This window comes from Spermophilus citellus (assembly GCF_964194105.1).
Source record: "Spermophilus citellus genome assembly, chromosome: 7".
Taxonomy (NCBI): domain Eukaryota; kingdom Metazoa; phylum Chordata; class Mammalia; order Rodentia; family Sciuridae; genus Spermophilus; species Spermophilus citellus.
Window position 1 is genome coordinate 163,024,244 of NC_138188.1, and position 19,697 is coordinate 163,043,940.

Consider the following 19,697-nt stretch of genomic DNA (forward strand, 5'->3'; position numbering starts at 1 on the left):
TCCTGGCTCCTCGCCCTCCTCCGCCATGCAGGAGAACCCCTGGAACAGCCCTGATCACGCAGGTTCTCCACCCAGAGGACCCCACCTGGCTCTGGGCTCACCTCCTGGTGCCTCTGGCTGGCCAGTCCCAGTCTCTTGGCCTGTCCTCCAGTGGGTGTGGCCAGGGATGCCCACTGGTGCTGAGCCCTGGGGAGTGTGAGCTCCAGAGAGAAGGCCCAGAGACACAGGCCTGAACCCAGAGATGAGCATAGGCCCATCAGGAAGGGAGAGGGTGGTCCTCTGGAGAAGGGGCCTGCAGCTGACCTCCCATGCTGGCCACGAGGGAACTGCTCCATCCAGTGAGTCCTGACCCTGCACAGCTGCTGGGAGCCAGCTGGCCTGAGCTGCTGGACCAGGAAGGCCACTGGCATGCGGCTCCATGTAGACCCTCTCATGTGACTCTCACACACACACACACACACACACACACACACACACACACGCTCGCACTCAAGTGTGCTATGCACACGGCTTTGTCAGCCTGCAGGGCGGCCCTCTGCTTCTCAGTCAGGGGCATCTGCTGGAGTCCACTGCCCAGGACCTGTTCTAGTGGAATCTCCTGCTTACTCTTCGACCTTCTTGAACACATAATCTTCTGAATCAAATAACAATTTCTCCTAATTGACTTTACAGCTTTTCTCCTTTTGTGTGTGAACGTCTAGGCTTCTTCAGGGAGTCAGGGCTTCTCTGAGATCAATGATGAATTCATAAACAAGCACTCGCAGGCTGTGGTGCGCTGGGCTCAGCATGGCCCGCCCTGCCCATCCTACCTACTGGTGCCCTGGGCTTGAACCAAAACCTAAACCTAGCTTGTGCCACTGTCGGAGCTGATCCATGCAGATCACCCAGAAGACTCCTGCTTTTCTCTGTCATGCGGGAAGTACTTCAGGCAGATCTGGGGACAGTGCTGATGGGCTCTGCTCAAACCCTTTCTCGCACAGCCCATTAGCTCTGCGTCCGCCAGGCCCCCACCAGCCTCTCGCCAAGAGCCAGGGGGAGAAGGAAGAGCCTCACTGCCTGCTCAGCCCTTGTGTGCACCAAACCCTTCCCCGAGGCAGCGTCTCTCTTAGGATACATCTAAGAAGAGCAGATAATTTAAAAAAAAAAAACAACAACGGTACTAATGATTAAAACTAAAATTTCTTTGGGAGGCAGGGACTTGCAGAAGGCCCCAGAAACCCTTCTGAAGTCTGAGGAGACAGCCCAAGGTTCCAGACCTGCCAGGCCAGCCAGGGGACATGATGGGCCAGTTCTGGGCTGGACTCCAGGGCCCTGTGAGTGCTGGGAGGGGAGCTCCTACTCTGGGGTCCTTGGCCTCTGCAGTTTGAGGGTGGACGAGGAACTGATGGACAGTATTTGTGTCTGGCCTCGACTCCAGTGTCCTCCTGCCACTGCCTGTGCATCCCCTTAGGAGAGGCCGCCCCAGCCCTGCTCCTGCAGCTGAAATGAGCCACAGAGGGGAGCTGCGGACTCCCCCGAAGGGAGCCTGGCGTTTGGACGATGGTATTTAATCTGAGCAACCTGGACTCCTGGGCCAGACACGTGATGAATTCATAAACAAGCGCTCGCGGGCTGTGGTGCGCTGGGCTACCCTGTTTGGCTGCATCAGGCCTGTCTCTCCCCTAGATCTACTAACTTTCCGGAACTTTCTGCCTTTCAAGTGTTGGCAAGATGGAGCTGCTGCTTGCTGCCAATGCTGATCTACTGCTGGCTCCTGTCAGTGTCCTCATGGCAAGCCCACAGGCGGGCGGGGGGACACTGAAGTCTGGGAGGCTACCTCATCTCAGCAGAGGACCGTGACATTCAGCAACTTCTTAAGGGGCCCACAATGCAGAAAGCAGAAGGAATCCCTCCAAAGGGTGGTGTGGCTGTCCAGCCTCTAGTGCCCCTGTGGCCACCTCCCTGGCTCCATGCATGACCTCAACCTGAGTGTCTGTCCCCAGTCTGCCCACCGTGGTGGTATAGAGGGGGACAGAAGCTTCCCTGGCCCGGGAACCCGTCACCAGGACCAGAGCTGAGCTCGCCCCTTTGGGCAGAAGAATCAGGTTCCTAACTGAGTGCGGCCAGGCTGCCACTGGACCCAGGTGGCCCTGGTGGGAGGGTCATCAGGAAGCCCCTCCCTTTGCTTTTCCTTCAGAAACTGTTCCTGTTTTACCTTTAGCCGTTATTCAGGGCCGAGCTTGATGAGGAGCAGGATAGCCTGCTGAGGTGGGATTACAAAGTGACAAAGCTGACCTCTCCTTCCTCCAGGCCCACTCTGCCCTGGAAGCCTCCTGCAGGCCACGCGGGGAGGATGGGGGGCAGTGGGCTGGGAGCGCCCAGACCCAGCTCTGCTAACCCTTAGCTGGGCCTCTTGATTGCTGTCTGGGTGAGGTCAAGGTTTTCTCCTGGTTAACTGCTCTGGGAGCTTAAAGAGAAGCTTTTATCTTAATGAGGTTTCAGTGCTTGCCGAGGAAGCGTGGCCTTGCTGCATTTCAGTGCCCAGGGCCACATGTTCCCCTTCCTTCTTTGGGGGATAAAAGACTCTCATATCCTCAGCTGGCACTGGGCAGTGAAGAGGAGCGGACGTGGGCGAGGGTGGGGACGTGGGGTCGGGGTGGGGCTGCCACGCTGTAGATACAGCACAGACAGACGTGGCTCGAGCTTTGGCTCGAGCTTGCCGGGAACATGCCTGGGGTGACAGAGTCCCTGTGGCCCAGCCGGGCAGGTGGGGCCATCCTACTGTCAGCAGAGTGTGCCAGAGCGGGAGCCTCTGCCAAGGGCCCGTCCTCCCCCGGGCCCCTGGTTACCAGGTCCTCCCAGTCTCTCCGCGGTAACCCCCTGCTGTGTCTCTTTGTCACTAGTGGAAGGACTCAAAGTGTTGGAGATTGAGAAATGCAAGAGTGACATTAAAAAGATGAGGGAAGAACTGGCGGCCAGAAATAGCAGGTAAGATCTGCGCTGGGGGCACTGCTGGCCGCCGGCCTGGGCCTGGGCAGAGCCTGTCTGGGGCGGTGGACTTGGTGTCCACAGAAGAAGGGCTCGTGTGACTCGCTCCAGCTTCGGCTTTGGCCACACGGGCTGGAGGGAGCCCCACTCTCCTGGGACCTACTGTTGGAGCCCGAGGCTTCCCTACCATAAAGGGTGTTCATGGCTGATAGAGGCGGGAAGGTGACCTCGCGTGAGGGGACCCTCCTGCAGACCCAGTGTGCATAGGAGTCCACTTGGCTTGAAAGGTGTGGACGCCAATTTTTAAAGAAAAAGAACAATAAGAATGCACAGGTATTTGGCTTACCCGGCACAAACATCTAGGTGCCCCCATCCTCATCCCTAGGCCAGGGGACATCCCCACAACACAGGCATCAGGGAACAATATGGTGAGAGCACCAGCCATCATGGACAGAGGGACACCGGGGGACCAGTGAACCGTAGTTCAGACAAAACATGCCTGAGGTTCATCAGTGCCTCCTCAAAAGTCTATCAGAAGGACCCTCCTCCAAAGCTGTGGTCACTGTAAGCATGGGCCAGCCACGCACAGCCTGAGGACAGAGCCACACGGTAACAACGTGGCCATGACGGGCAAACACGTGCCTGAGCCCACACAGCACTAAGGCTCTGGCTGATCCACTGAGGGGCCCCTTCAGTGGATGTCAGCCCAGCCCAGGGCCCAGGTTTTGCTTATGGGGACACAGAGGGGAGAACAAGGGCACCAGGAGGGGTAGAGCCCAACCCGACGCCCACAGGGTGGCAGATGCGCCTGACAGGCTGACCTACGCTCACCCACACACAAGCACCTCCCACGAGGCTCCGAGCCTGGAGCCTGGAGCCAGAGCAGAGCCCGCCCCGGGACAGTGGGGCTGCATGGTCCGCCAGCACCCCTGAGCAGGCTGCCCACGCTGAGCTCCCTGGGTTTCTCGAGGTCGTTTCAAGAGGACAGAGGTTCAGAAGGTTCTCTGGCTGCAGCTGCCCTGGCTCCAACACTGCTCAGGCAGAGAGCCGGCGGGAGCTGGCCGGAGACCTGGGATCTCCACTTTCACTCCAAAACCCAGGCCTTGACCACTGGACTGAGCCCCAGGGGAGGGGAGGATGGGACGGCAGGGAAATGAAAGCAGATAAGCTCCAAGTGGAATGAAATGGAAAGGCACCCTGCCAGCTGCCCCACATGTTCCCGTGGCAACGGGGCTCAAAGAGGGCTGCTGGCCTGGATCGGCTGGCACCCAGCAGTCTCTCTACTCCCACGGCTGCGGTTGCCAGGAGGGAGCCAGGTTCTGGCAGTCAAGCCATCCTGCCTGCTGGGGGCCTGCAGGACCCTCCTGGGGACGCAAGATCTTGAGGAAGCATGGGTTAGAAAGGCAAAAAGGGGCAGCAGTGCACCCCGGTTTTCCCACTGCACAGGTCAGTCTCCCCTGCTCAGAACGAGTGAGTAGGTTTCCTGTGTACAGGGCAACGTGGAAACGCTTTGATTGGCACATTTGGTCCTTTGGTTATTGTTTTGCTAGGTCCGGATTAGAATCCGCTCTGTACATCAACGTGCTGTAGCAGCTCTGATGATTTGTCAAGTGTGGACTCTGAGCGAGGCCCAGCAGCTAGTCAAGACAATAACATAGACAGCTCTGTTTCACAGATGAAGAGGTTTGTTATTCTGAGCTTGAAAATAGCTTAGGCTCTTGGCAAAGCCCCAGACTACCCGGACGGGGACTCTGGTGGTCACCAGTAGCCACAGCAGCCAGCAAATGCCCCCAGCAGCCAGCAAACGCCCCCAGCAGCCAGCAAACGCCCCCTGCTTAAATCTGGATGTAAGCTTCCCAGGAGTTTCCATGTGTATTTATCCAGTTTTGAAAAACAACTAAAATGTACTGTTTCGTGACATTTTTTCACTCATTATGAACGATTAATGGAATAATTTTATCCAACATGCAGCTCATGGATGTTTCTAGAAGGCCATGACCCAGCACTTTGTTAACCACCAAACGTGCCCTGCCCTGGCCTCCCTACTTTCCCCTCACCTGAACCTCCCTTGCTTCATATCATAGCCACAATCACCTTGATAATGATGTAGCCATCCTCCATGTGGATGAGCCAAAGTGGCTTGAATCATTTCCCACCGGAGGCCTTGAGGTGGCCCCTGGGGTGTTCTGCGTTGTAACAGCAGACAAGGCTGCATGAATCTCTTTGTGCACGGAGCTATTTACTCGTGTCTAATTCTTTCCTCTTAAGATCAATCTCCCTAAGCAGAAGTACAGACTTAAAGGCTGTGCATTCCTCTGTAGCTCTTACTGCACAGGACAAATGGCTTTTCCAGAAGTAGAGCTTTGTTTACTGATGTACTGGCCCCTGCACACCACAGGGTGACTCCAGGCTGCCCAGGGGTCCCACCTCTGCAGCCCTCCTATGGACGAGTGGGGAGCATGCTCACTTCTAAGCTGGTTGAGTTCCAACCCTGATTCCTGGTCTGCCCTGGCCAGGGAAGCCAGAGCTCCTGGGGCCACCTCTACAGGCAGCCCCAGGGACAGCCCTGCAGGCCAGCACACTCCAAAACATACGTAGCTCATTTCCTTCTCATGTTGAGTGGGGAAGAAAAACTAAGAAATTTCAGCCTTCAACATTGTATGCAGGGAAACTGCAAACACCTGAAGGCCCAGCTCTGGGGCCTGGACTGCAGCAGGTGCTGCAGACACACTTGGAGGACTGCACAAGTGCTTCTCATCCACTGGAAAATGAGTCCAGCTTGTGAAGCCACAGGGACTAAGCGCCTGGCGTTAGGTGGAAGTAGCAAGTTGCCGCACAGTGAATTTGGTCCAGTTCCTTCTTTGTTCAGAAGTACAAGTGGCTCTCCATGGGGTCCATGCCCAGGTGTGCTCTGCAAGGACACACCAAACTGCTCACAGAAGGGACCCCCCCCGGAGTGGACGCAGGGGAAGGAGCGAGTCCTTGAAGACGTGGGGGTGTTTCCTCTGCACTCCTGCGTGTCTGGACTTGTTAAAATAAGAAAGTTCTGCCTATATCATTAAAATGAAGAAGAACTTTTAGGGCTGAGGAGGGAGCCCAGTGGTAGAGGAGCTGCCTCACATGTGTGAGGCCCTGGGTTTGATCCCCAGCACTGTGGGGCAGAGGAGTGTCACCGTGGACAGAAGGTGTGACTTATGCAGTTGAGGGGAGAGATAAAGAATGTCCATGCACTTCTGCCCTTGTCGATGCTCTATTCACTTAAATCACTTAATACAATTTCACTCTATAGGTTCTTATGGAATGACAATCCTTAACTCTGGGTACTGCAATAGACATAATCAATTCACAGCAAACAATTCTGGATTAATTCTAAGCACTGCAAACACACTCAATCACGACAGGCTCATGACAGACATTCCCTGTGCATGCAAAGCTCAAGTGTCAGATCAGAAGTCTCAAGTCTTAGGCTGCAAGTCCAGCAGATGCACACTCACTCAGACCACGGTGATCAGGTCAGGAACCAAGGTAGGCTTTTCCTGGGTGGAAGTGATGGCTGGCTGAGGAGAGGGTCTTAGGGAGAAGTTGCAGCTCTCACAGGGCCAAATGTGGCTGTAGAGTTTGAGGGTGGTGAGAACAATGCAGAGGATCAGGCACATGGGAAGAGTTGGGATGTCAGTCCAGGTCCTCATCAAGCTCTCAGGGTTGTCTACGTCAGCGTCAGCTGGCTGAATGTCTGCTCATTTGCTCCAATATTTATACTAAATTTTGGGGCTTCTGACCCCCTTTCAATCCCTATCAGCTGCTACCACCAGGTTTCTCAGTGAGGTCATTTGCCCTGGGTTAAAGCATCTGGTCTGGTGGTTCCCACCCTGATTTTCTTGCCTTTCCCCTTTATCGAGGTGAGGAAAACGTAACAGAGACTTCACTCTGAGCTTGTCAGGGTGGGGGAAGTGACCTATTGGTGCCTGAGGGCCACACTGGAGGGCTCTGTGGGTGTGCCTGGTGAGACTGCAGGTTTCAAACTGGAGTTTTAACATGGAGTTGCTTGGGCTCAGGCCTCAGGCCATCCTTACAAGGGGGTGGGTGGAGGAGGAGATTTAGAAGCTTGTCTAAAGCTGGAAAGAGAGTCCTCACCTGATTCTGGTGTTTTCCAAGAGCCCGTATGACAGCCCAGGTCCAGCCAGGGTCCACCAGCCCCGTGCCGCTGCCTTCAGGACTCCACTGCAATGAGACCAAGTAGTGTCTGGGGCCCGGGGGTTGGCTTTGGGGTTTCGTTCGCTCTTGCTCTGATGGGGTGCCGGTGCCCTGCACAGGTGAGCCCCAGGCCTGAGGGCTGTGCTGCCACTGATGTCCACCTTTTCTCCTCAGGACAAGCTGTCCCTGTAAGTATAGCTTTTTGGATAACAACAAGAAGTTGGCTCCTCGAAGAGATGTCCCCACCTATCCCAAGGTGAGCTGGAAGTCCAGCCTGGGGAAGGCAGCAGCTCTGTGTGCAAACCCCCCGGCCCAGGAGCCCCACGGACATTGATAAAAACAGGTCCCTGGCTGCTCAAGGGTGGGTCACTCTCTTGCAAAGGTTTTTCTCTCTGATGTCTGTTTGGCAGAAGTGAAGGCAGACCTCCTGACCACTGGCCGAGTCTCTCAGCACACTGGGCTGACTCTGTCAGAGGTGTTTGCATTCAAGAGAGGTTGAACTTGAGGGCTGGGCTGTGGCTCGGTGGCAGAGCACTTGCCTGGCATGTGTAAAGCACTGGGTTCGATTCTCAGCACTGCATATCAATCAGTAAAGTAAAGGTCCATTGACAACTAAATTATTTAAAAAAAAAAAAAGTAGGTTGACCTTGAATGTTTGAATTTTCTAAAATGCACTTGGTTGGATCTCCTGTCCCTGAACAATCCCACAGTTTTAATGGAGAGTCTCCTCAGGTTATCAAAGCAGCCAGGCCCTTGGTTCAGTAGCCCTGCGCTGGGACTGAGCTATTAAGGAAGTGGGCTGTTAAGGAAGGTCGCCTTCACAGCTGTGGCCTCGGGTGACGAGCCAGCAAACTCCTGGCTCCTACTCTTAGCTGAGACTGAGGCACTGGGCCCCTCAGACAGGTCCTCCCACTGCCCACAGTCCGAGTGGCGGCCAAGGCCTCCAGGAGCCTCCACGTGGGCCTGGGGGTCGGTGAGTGGTTTTCTGGCGAGGTTTGAGCCATGCGCGGAAGGTGATTGGAGACTCTCCTCTGGAGACCAGTGTCTCTCTGCAGGAAACAGGACCCACATCCCTAGTGACCCTGTCCCAGGACTCACCACGCCCGGCCCAGGCCAGTCCTCCATGCCAGCCCCTTCTTAAGAAAACCAACAAAAGACCTGGGAGAAGGCCACAGCAGATGCCACAGGCCGTGTCTTCCTATGTGTAAAAGACAATTCACCCTGAACGTGGGGTGTGCCGCGGAGCCGGCCTTAGGCTCAGCCCCATCAGCAAGTGTGTGGCTTAGCCCACAGCTGAACCCGGGTGGATCCAGCCTCTGAGGCACGTCTGCCCGTGTGCTGAGGGCCCTTTCCCCCTGGGCTTCTCTTTCCTGTGTTTTTATTGTTGGTGTGTGACACCTGATTGACGATGGGTACAGCTCGTCTTCTCTAGATGCAGAGCGCTGTGAATTTTGACAGACGTCTACACACACCAGACCTCTTGCCACGGTCAAGATAGGGAACACTTCCATTGCCCAGGATCCCAGGCCCTCGTCCTCCTCTGGCCACCATGATGCAAGTCCATTCAGTTGTTTGCCCTCTCCAGAGGAAGGCACCATGGGTCTGTGCACAGTATCTGTGAAGGGGATCAAGGAGCACATGCCACCATCGGCCTCAGAGGCCACTGGCCTCTGTCTGCACACGCCTCAGGGCCTGGTTAACTTGGAACTCCTGTCCTCCTAGTACCTGCTCTCTCCAGAGACCATCGAAGCCCTGCGGAAGCCCACCTTTGACGTCTGGCTGTGGGAGCCCAATGAGGTAGGTGAGGGCACCATGGGTGCCAGGGTCACGGGGGGGGGGGGGGCTGCTCAGGACCGTGGACCCTCACCGGGAATGTCACAACTGCTTGTCCTCCTCTGTGCTTTCTCTTGTCTGCTCTGGGTCTCCAGGTTTTAGTTCAAACTAGTACTTCATAGGCTCAGGAGGGCCCAGGAGATGGGACGGCAGTAGGGTGGGGAGCTTCCACACCTGGAGTCCTGACACAGGCAGCTGCACGGCCACCAGACACATGGACACGTGGGATTGGGGAAAGAAGAGTCACTTCTGGCACCCAGCTGTTTCTTCAAAACTTCCCATTACCTGAGGAGCACAAAAAAGGAGCCTTTTTTTTTTCATTTGAGTCTATTTCTCTAATAATATCAGACATGCCCTTCTCTGTCCACACCCCAAGAAAAGAAAAAGTCCCCTCATCTTGGATGGACATCAGACCCAGCTATTTTCAACCCACCAAAATCTGAGGACTCTGTGGCTTTTCAGCAACACAGAAGCATGGGGACCCAGCCCGAGTGTGCTCACCTGCAGCCACAGAGGCTCCCGCAGTGAGACTTGGCACCGTTAGGATTCATGACTCAAGGTTACCAATACCAGGCTACCAGAATCTCCGAGGCTCATGCTCCACATATGTGGTCTCCCAGTGCACCCTGGCCAGCAGAGCCAAGACCCAGCCTCTGCTCCCCACGCCAGTTCACCCAGGAGAGCAGCCCACAGATGCTGCAGAGCATCAGCAGCCCACAGTCTGCACCCAGCACCCGGGCTGCAGGACTGGAGCAGAAATCACAGGAGCAGGATGGGTTGTAAGTGGGCAGCCCTCCTAGCCCTGAGTGTGGAGGCCCAGGGAGCGGAGGCAGAGCCTGAGGAGAGGTGGCACGCAGCTCCCCTGAGGCTGGGCACAGCAAGTCCAAGGCAAGTCAGCCCACAACAGAGCGCCTAGAGCGCCAGGACTCCTGCTCCCGCAGGGGCCAGCATGGCTCTGGCTCTTCCTCTAGGAAAGCCACAATCATGTGAGTTCAGCCCACTGCAGTGCCGCAGAGCCAGGGCGAGGGATGGATAGCCTCACCGTCCCTTCAGCCACCTTCCTCCTCATGGAGCATCTGAGCATAGAGCTGCCCGTGGTTGGAGTGGTGGAAGCTTCGCCCCATGAGTTGAAGGGTTCATGCACCCATGAGAAAGCCCACTTGTCTTTGTCCTCCAATTTGCAGAGTGTTTACAGCCGTTCTCAGGGCTGCCAGGTGGCCAGTTCCTGCAGCTTGACCAACCCCTGTGTGGTGTCTCCCACTGCCCATGGCTTTGGCCAGGAAAACTGGCAAGGTAGTTCCAGAAGTATCCAGCTGCCTGCTGTGACAAACCAGGGGTTCCCAAAGCCTGGGGCCTTGGCCTCTGGTGAATTGGGCGATGCCGGGAATTTGTGAATAGGAAGAATGACAACTGGCGGGACAGACCGAGAGCCCGTGAAACTGCCTCTACCATCAGTAAGCCTCACTCCCTTCCAGTGGGGCAGTCCTGCCACCCAGCAGCCGGGCACAGTGTCCCACCCATCCCAAACAGGCAGAACAGGACCTCAGGCTGCCCTGGTGCCTCTGATCTGTCAGGGCTTCCTCCTGGGCTGGGACAGCAAGCATGGTGGCTCTGTCATGTTGCTGGGGCCCCCTTATAATTCTGCCCCTCACAGTCACGCAGCCCACTCAGCCCAGCACCACCACAGCGTCTGGGAGCTGCGCTCGCTCGGGGACATGGTTCAGGCCTGCAAGCAGGGAGCAGATGGGCTGTCCCTGCACCATGTTGGCACCAGATGGTCTGTCTGCCAGCTGCCTTTGTCTCCAGACTCTGATTTCACAGCAAACACTTCAGTTCTTCAGGGCCGATTTGAGCAGGGTCTGGGCTAGTGGGGCGGGAGCAAGGGGTCTGCAGGCCCCGTGGTCCTGGGGCTGACATCCAGGACGGTGGGAACATCAGCAGCTCTGGACAGCGAGGCCCCCGGCTGGGTGACCTGGGCAGCTGCTGTGCAGCAACCTGGACCCAGCCCTCTAATCCTCATCCAGGCCCAGATGCCAGCCCTCTGTAAGGGACTCCTTAGGGGCCACCATCTCCCAAACCTGGCCCCCTTCCCATTAACCACGCCTGTACAGTCCTATCAGGGAAGATGAGCCTGCGGATAGCTCGCTTCAAGGACGTCCCAGGTGTGACATCTCAAGCCGCCACATGTGGCCCGTGATAGTGTCCAGCCTTCCAAATGCACTGACTCTCCGTGATGCCACGGAATTTGCTCCCTATCCTGAAGGCACTAAGAGATCAGTGTTACGCGAATCTGTCTTCCCTGCCGCGCCCGCTTCTCCTGCACTGCTTACCATGCAAGAGTGCGTGTCAGTGGACCCCTGCCGTCCTTCGCTCAGGTGGCCGAGGCCAAGTGCACACACTGGACAGCTTACACTATGGGAACTTACTGTCTCACATTCTGGAGGCTGAAGTTGGCCGAGGTCAAGGTGCCTCCAGGCGGATTCCTCCTGTGGCTCATAGATGGCATCTTCCTGCAGGGCGGTCCGCGGTGTGTGTCTGCATCCCGATTTCACAAGGACGGGTCGTGGTGGATCAGGGCCACCCCAGTGACCTGTTGCCCTCCCACCTCTGTAAAGGCCCTGTCTCCTCATGTGGTCAGGCCGGCTGTCAGCTTTGACATGCCTGGTGGACACAATTCAGCCCCGGATGTGACCTTCCCACATGGTACACCCAGGGGAGTAGCCTGCTGGACTCCGGCAGGGACAGCCACTGCCACGTGCAAGCACCAAGCCATGAGTGGACAGACGGAGGCAGGCGCCATCACTGGGTCCTGCCACACGCCCTCGGGAGCTGCCTTGGTATCCCCATTCTGCAGATCTCCATCTCCCTGGGCTCTGCGTCCGAGACCTGCTTTCCCCAGGAAACAGCCGGCGCTTGTGGAGCTCCCTGATTTAGAATCACCTGTCTCTTCCTCCCTGGCTTAATGAACTCCAGGACAACAGGGCTAAACAAACCGTTTCACCTCGAACAGGGGTCTGTAGACAGCAGAGTTCCCTGAAATCACCTTTAGGAGGAGCCCTGGCCCCAGCGGGGCCCACACTGCAGACTCTGTGATTAGGACATTAGAAAAACGTCCCTGGTCCCATTATGCTCCCCAGAGGAGCATAATTTAGCACTTTTTATATGTAAACCGTCAAACTCCTTTGATCCCTCAGCCACAGTCAAGTGACGGGCTTCCGCTCTAGGAGGTGCCCGTCCCCAGGTGTGCGCTGGGTGAACTGCACCCTAGGACTCTAAACTCTGCTATTGACCTGCGTGCTTTCCAGGGTAGATGTTAATAAAGTGATTTCTGTAGTCGTTGGGAGTGGGGGACCCCACCCAGCCGCTCTTCCTTCTTGTGTGAACCTCAGTAGCTTCTGAACTCGCTTCCCCAATCCAGGAGACCGGTCTGTGCTCCCAGACCCACACCCCACTTGGGTGATCCTGGAGGCACACCCACTGATCAGGACCCACTCTGAGGATAAGAGCTCACCCTCCCTGGGACAGGCCTGGTCACACCACTGGGTCACCCTGGTGGCATTTCCCAGGACAGTGCAGGGAGCTGGAGTGGGCAGCTGGCCTCCCTTCTCCCAGTGCCGACCACGGCCCTTTGCCCACAGATGCTGAGCTGCTTGGAGCACATGTACCATGATCTCGGCCTGGTGAGGGACTTCAGCATCAACCCCATCACGCTCAGGCGGTGGCTGGTAAGTGTCCCGTCCACTCTGTCCTCGGGCAGACCCTCCAGCCACACTGGAGTGGGGGCTGCACACCTCCTGGGGAACTGCTACCAAGGGAGGCGTCATTTCTGTGCAAGTTCTGCAAGGACTTTAGGGCATTGGGCCCATCTCTGTCCTCCCACCTGCCCTTGGCCCCCTAAGCTCCCACTTGGAGGAGCAAAGAAATAGCTGAAATCAGAGTGAGAGAGGCAAGTGAGGTGGAATGGGCTCCGGCAGAGCGTGTGTGTGTGTGTGTGTGTGTGTGTGTGTGTGTGTGTGTAAAAAGTTAGACAATTGCTCAGAACTGAGCATTAAAGACCTGTGGGACGGTGAGGGGACCTAGTGCCCCTCATGTACTGTCCCCTGCCTGCACCCAACTTTGTTTCCCAGCAAGGCTTATCACACACCCCTGTGGACACTTCAGTCCATGCCCCAGTGACCAGGGCAGGGCCCATGGACGTTCTCAGGCTCCAAGGGCCCCTGGTTTCTACAGCAGCAAATGCAGGGACGCTCTGGCCTCGGTTCGGGTGGAGCACCCCTGATCCTCCTTGGGGCCATCTGGGGGCAGGGTGGGCAGGGTGGGCAGGCCAGGCACAGGGCGGCTCTGACTCTCTGGCCTCCACAGCTCTGCGTGCACGACAACTACAGAAACAACCCGTTCCATAACTTCCGGCACTGCTTCTGCGTGACCCAGATGATGTACAGCATGATCTGGCTCTGTGGGCTCCAGGTGCGTCCCCCCACGGCCACCCAGCTGTCTCCCAGCAGGGGAGCAGCAGCACCATCCCCAGAGATAGCCACAGGCCTGGGGTCCAGCTGTTCCACCTGTGTGAGGCCACTCCCAGGATGGAAAGTCGCTGGGTCCCACCTCCCCACCCCAGCCAGGCTCTGGTTCCTCCCTCCCCCGCCTAGGGGCTCATGTTGGCTGGAGGGCAGTGTGTCCTGCCTGTCACTGTCTCCCGCCACCCCACCCCTCCTCGGCCAGCCCTGCTCCCTGTGAAAAGGGCAGAACCTGAACGCTGTCCCTCATCCAGGAAAAGTTTTCCCAAATGGATATCATGGTCCTGATGACAGCGGCCGTCTGCCACGACCTGGATCACCCGGGGTACAACAACACGTGGGTACATGTTTCTTTCTCCTTTTTTCTTAAACATGCCCCTGGCTATCAGGGAACCCTCCGGCCTGACCCCCAGACGGTTCCCATCCAGGGATGTGGGGGAAGGCCCCCCAGCTCTGCCCCTGCAGGACACAGCTCCCAGCCTCCCCACCTTGTCCAGGGCCTGGGCCTCCCCTGAGGGGGGCCTTCAGGGTAACCAGCAGAGGAGGGTGGCTGCCCCCAGATCCCTGCAGGCAGGCCCCTCACCTCCCCCTTCAGGAGCACAGGAGCAGGCCAAGGGCAGGGTCAGAAGGGAGCCCGAGAAGGGCTGGGAAGGGGGGGCAGAGGTGGCCCATGGTGGGGCTGTGGGGCCAGGAGGAAGGGCAGAGCCCTGAGCCCCTCCTGCTGTGGGGCAGAGTGCTGCCCACCCAGCCAGCAGGGCCCAGCACGTGGCAGGGGCCTGCGTTCACAGTGACATGTGGGTCCTTCCTCATGAACCTGTGTGTCTGTGCCATGACATAAGTGTCCTGAGAGCCATGCCGTCGTCCGCCAGGACCACAGTGGATTCCAGGGTGTGGCCATCTTGCTCCTCAAAGGAGGTGGGCCTCCAGGCAGCCACCGGTTCCCTTCCTGCTGGCACAGGCCGGCGGGGAGGGCCGACCCTCCGCCTCTGACCCAGAACGCAGCTGGTCCCTCTCCCACACCCGCCTTCGCACAGGCTGACGACTGACCGTTTTGCCACGATGCTTGAGGCTCTCTGCCAGGGAGAAGCCCGAGCTCGTGGGTGGGACCTGGCCGGTGGGGTTTTTAAAACGTGGGATACCCAGTTAGGGAGCAGCTGGGAGCCAGGGGCGCTGACAGAGAGGCTCCTGGCAAGGCAGACGGCACCCCCTCTGGGTCGTGGCGCTTCCCTGCAGGCCACCGGCACCTGAGCTCCTCCGCTCTGCCCTTGCACCCCAGGTACCAGATCAATGCCCGCACAGAGCTGGCCGTCCGCTACAACGACATCTCGCCCCTGGAGAACCACCACTGTGCCGTGGCCTTCCAGATCCTGGCCCAGCCCGAGTGCAACATTTTCTCCAACGTGCCTGCAGACGGGTTCAAGCAGATCAGACAGGTGCGTGGGCCAGGGTCCCCTGCGTGCAGGGAGGCTGTGTGGACAGCAGAACCCTACTGTCCATGGCTGGAGGCCCCAGAGAGTCCTGGTCACAGCAAAGCCACCAGGGACTCTGGGAACCTGCCCTCCTTCCCTGCCTTCTCCAGGACGCCGAATGGAGAGGGGACCCATGCTGTGGGCACCTGATGTCCACTGGCCTGCCTATCACAGCCACTCAATTCAACCCCTACCAGCTCATTGAGATGAGCCCTGTGTCCATCTTGTAGTTCAGGACACTGAGGCTTAGACAGCTTGGATACCTTGCCCCAGGGGGTGCACTCCACGGACAGGCACGTCTGCTCCAACCTGCTGAGCTGACCCCTGCGCCCATAGCTCCAGCTGGGTCACCTGACCATGGCATGGTCAGCCCCACTGCCACTGGCACAAGAAGACCATCCCACCCAGCAGCCCCTGCCCGGGCACCCAGAGAGATGGCCTCCTCCCACAGGTCCCCATGGAGCTCTACCTGCTGACACTGCAGGGGAGGGACAATCCCAAAGTGAACCAGGGAGGGCTGGGAGGGCCCCATGGCAGCCGGCCCAGAACGTGTGCCTGTGACTTTATCTGGAAAAAGGTCTTTGCAGAAGTACTTCAGTTCGTTTCCAGATGCCAGGGTAGATGCCCAGCTGGACCTGAACCAACAAGTGTCCTCCTCAGGGACAGAGGAGGACAGGGCACACACAGGAGGCAGAGACCAGAGTGATGTGGACACAAGCCAGGGAAGGCCTAGGCCCACCAGCAGCTGGACAGGCAGGAGGAACCCTTCCAGATTCTGGGAGACCCTGTGGACAGCACTCTGGACTCCGGCCTCCAGGACGGAGGGAACACATTTCAGCAGTCGTGTCTGCCCCGTGGGGGCTCTGCAGGCAGGCCAGGACACAGGCTCGGAGGAGCAGCTGCTGCCCTCCATCCCACGGGACTTACCCTCTGTCTCAGGCCCCTCACCCCGCAGCCAGCACAGTGGGGTAAGCACAGCCCCCTCACTCCAGCAGAGAGCCGTGGCCTGCGCGCCACCAGGCCCCTCTGTCCACAGCTGAAGTGCAGAGCTGGCCCTGGGCTTGGTCAGGTCCCTGCTGCACCACGACCCCTGGCCCCACATTCCCGTAGGCTGTCTGCCCTCTCCTCCGTGTTCTTGGACCAGCGGCAAGCTCGTGTCATGGTGGTGATGGCGGGCTCTGGCCAGCCTCCCCCTGAAGGGGCTAGCTGTGAGAGGACGCCCACCGTATGGCGGCTGCTGCCTGGGCCTGCCCAGCAGGGCTTCTCCAGTAAGAGGGCCTGGTGTCTGGCTGGGGGGCCTGCTAGGCAGCATGCAGAGATGGCTCGCCTGACCGCACACAGGCTCTTCCCCATGGTGGCCACCCAGGGACCTACAAGGACTGTCCTGCTTCAAAACCTTACTGGGGTGCAGACTTTCTCTAGGAGTAAAATCCAGTTGTTCCAATTTAAAAAAAAAATCTTATCATTGAAGATTCTGAGGATAAGTGGACAAATCCTTTAGAATAACAGATTTTTACATCAGTATTACATAATTCAAAATGCAGGTGATGCCCACCCCAAAAGAATGTATATGTGGTGTTCCCTATATTAATTATATTTAATTATATTTGATGCTGGTGGTTTTATTTTCTTGGAAAAGTAGAACACCCCACCTGGCAGAGAGGCTCTGTAAATGTCTATGGGAGGGATGGAAGGATGGATAGATGATAGTGATTTTGACTTGTGTGACTTTTCCTGAGCCAATATTTGGTTAACAAAGTAGTCATTTTAGTACATTTTCTGTTGCTGTAACAAAATACCAGAGGTTAGGTGATTTATCAGGGAAGAAGTTTCTTTCTGCTTACAGTTCTGGAGGCTGAAAGTCCAAGAGTGTGGCTCCTGCCTCTGCTCAGCTTCTGGTGGGGGCTGCTCAGCTGAGTGCTTCACCAGGACATGACAGGAGCTTAAAGGGCAAGTGAGTGTGAGAACTCACCCACTCCTTGGACAGTTATCGCAGTCCCCAGAGGGTGGAGTCCTGGGACCCAAACTCTCCTCAAAGGCCCCAGCACCTCTCACACAGTTACCCTGGGGACCCCATTTCAACATGAGGTTTGGAGGGGCCAACCACGTTCAAACCACAGCAGTAATGAAAACATGGAAGTTAAAAAACTCACTGCCTCCTCATTTACAAATTGGTTAAAAGGTTATTAAATATATTTTTATAATTTCCAAATAATATGTACACACATAGACGGTAGAAAGCATACCCTTAGAAAATCAGTTCTCGACTTCAACAAGGTCTGGAAGGAACAGACCTGTCTAGACGGCCAAACGCGGGGGCAAGGTCCTTGGTGGAAACTGCTAGATCTCACAAGTCCACCTGTGAGCCTGAGTCAGCCAGTGTCCCTCGGGCCTGCCCCGTGGTGCCTGGGCCAGCCCTCGCAGCAGAAGCCATGCCAACCTGAGTGGGGCCCCAGGCCTCCCCCCAGCTGTGGCCTGGGCGAGTCCCTCTGCTCGTGACATCGCCGTCTCCGTGTCTGTAGAGTGAGGACAGCGGTTCTTAGACCGCAGGGAACCACGTCGGGGGCTCAGTGACCGTCCAGGTGGTGCCCCTGCTGACACTTTCTTCTCTCGCGACTCAGGGGATGATCACGCTGATCTTGGCCACTGACATGGCGCGGCACGCAGAGATTATGGATTCTTTCAAAGAAAAAATGGAGAACTTTGACTACAGCAACGAGGAGCACATGACCCTGGTGCGTGGTCTTGCGCAGCCCCCGGGGACTGCCGCCCGGGGTCACAGCAGCCAGCACAGGCGGGAGACCCGGGGTCACGACTTACAAGGCCAGCTGTGGCAGGGCTGCCTCCCCAAAGGGCCCTCCTGCATGGCTAGGACATGTTTCCCCAGGGACCAGCAGGGCTGGGCTGGGTTCCCAGAGTTCCGGGGCACCCCGCCCTCAGTGCTTCAAATGGGGGTTTCCTTCCCCGCCCTTTCTTGAAAGACACCTCCTCATTCTCACACTCCCAGCCTCGGGTCTCTTCTTGGCACCCTGTCCATCGTAGCCTCCTGACAGGGCCTCCACTCTTAGCCTCCTGGCAGGGCCTCCTCTCTTAGCCTCCTGACAGGGCCTCCCCTCTTAGCCTCCTGACAGGGCCTCCCCTCTTAGCCTCCTGACAGGGCCTCCCCTCTTAGCCTCCTGACAGGGCCTCCTCTCTTTCTCCTGCCTTGACAACCAGGAAATGATGTTTGAACTTGCGGTTTATAGTTGGTATTACAAGTGTCAGTGTCTGATGCCTTGGGGTGGCTGGCGCTCCCAGTCTCCTGGTGGGGGAAGCCTGTCCCTCCAGGTGGCACACTGCTTCCCCTTACCTGGCCTCGGGGCCAGTTCCCGCCTGGGAGGTCACCCTCCCCATGCCGCAGCAGTGGTCTACACTCTGATCTGCGTCACCTCCATCCTCTTTCAGCTGAAGATGATCTTGATCAAGTGCTGCGACATCTCTAACGAGGTGCGGCCCACGGAGGTGGCGGAGCCCTGGGTGGACTGTTTGTTAGAAGAGTATTTTATGCAGGTAAGAAACTCGCGAGGCTGAGGGCTCTTAGCGGCCTGCGACATGGGGTCGGGGTGTGCTGGCGTGCCCAGCCCCCACCCCCTGCCTGCAGAACGCCTTCCCAGCAGCAGCCGAATCAGGGTCTCAGACTCGAGGTGCCTGAGGAGCCCAGGGGCTGAGGCCCACCTGTCACCACCGTGGAGCTGCCTTTAGGGGCAGCTCCTCAAGTGGACTGCAGAAAAGTGGAGAAGCGAGAGCCAGAGAGGCAGGGGAGCCCAGGGAAGGCGAGCCTGGGCAGGTCAGCTCATGAGGACAGCACAGGGAGCCGGGACGGATGCCGGCACAGCCCTGCGACGCCCTGGCGAGGGTGGCCTCGGGCCAGGGCTCCACTGCCCGGCTCCGCACACCTGCGGAGGCGCCTCCCGCTCCCAGCACAGTGTTGGCCCCGCAGCTGCTTCCGTTCTTCCTGTGAGGACAGTGACGCTCAGGGTTCCCAGGTCCCATGGCGCCTCTGTCTGCCACACTCCCACAGAGCGACCGTGAGAAGTCAGAAGGCCTCCCTGTGGCCCCGTTCATGGACCGAGACAAAGTGACCAAAGCTACAGCCCAAATTGGGTTCATCAAGTTTGTCCTGATCCCGATGTTCGAAACGGTGACCAAGGTGAGTGGCCGTCACCACAGACCGATGGTGCACCAGTGAGAAATGCACACGTCTGTGCACATGAGCACACAAACACCTGCAAACGGGCATTCACACGTTCACGCACGCACATCCGTACACACACACGTGTCAGTACCTGTACACACCTGCACACACACGTGCACGTGGCCACAGAGCACAGGCGCCTCACCGTCTTGCTGTCATGGAGACAGCTGCTGGGGAGCCACTGCACCCTGCGGGGCCCAGCCGCCTTCCGGCTCTCTGGGTGCTGGGCTCCCCTGCACGGTGGGGGTCCCACCTGCCGCCCGTCACCACCGGCCCAAGACCCAGCCTGCAGTTCTGGCGCCTGGCTCCTGACCCCCCAGGCCTCACCCCTAAGGAACCAACCAGAATTGGTGCCTATGGCCACTGCCCGAGGCCTCCACCTAGAGTCTTCCATTCCAAGACAGAGTCCTCTTCCCCACCCCGTCACCCACCCCCTGTTCTGCCAACCCTCTGGGCGGGGTGTGTCTCAGGGCTGCCCTTCCT

At 57.7% G+C, this 19,697-nt stretch overlaps 1 protein-coding gene across 7 annotated transcripts in view; it reads left to right on the plus strand.

The window, feature by feature from the left end:
• The window catches only part of PDE9A (phosphodiesterase 9A), an 84,045-nt gene that overhangs the window by 60,698 nt on the left and 3,650 nt on the right, over nt 1–19,697 (plus strand). For all 7 annotated transcript variants that reach the window (XM_081302665.1, XM_081302666.1, XM_081302667.1 and 4 more), the window contains 10 exons: nt 2,883–2,967; nt 7,336–7,417; nt 8,884–8,958; nt 12,633–12,719; nt 13,357–13,461; nt 13,766–13,848; nt 14,788–14,944; nt 17,602–17,715; nt 18,425–18,529; nt 19,041–19,169. In XM_081302665.1, coding sequence (XP_081158791.1) covers nt 2,883–2,967; nt 7,336–7,417; nt 8,884–8,958; nt 12,633–12,719; nt 13,357–13,461; nt 13,766–13,848; nt 14,788–14,944; nt 17,602–17,715; nt 18,425–18,529; nt 19,041–19,169 — 1,022 coding nt within the window. The remainder of the gene's footprint in view (nt 1–2,882; nt 2,968–7,335; nt 7,418–8,883; nt 8,959–12,632; nt 12,720–13,356; nt 13,462–13,765; nt 13,849–14,787; nt 14,945–17,601; nt 17,716–18,424; nt 18,530–19,040; nt 19,170–19,697) is intronic.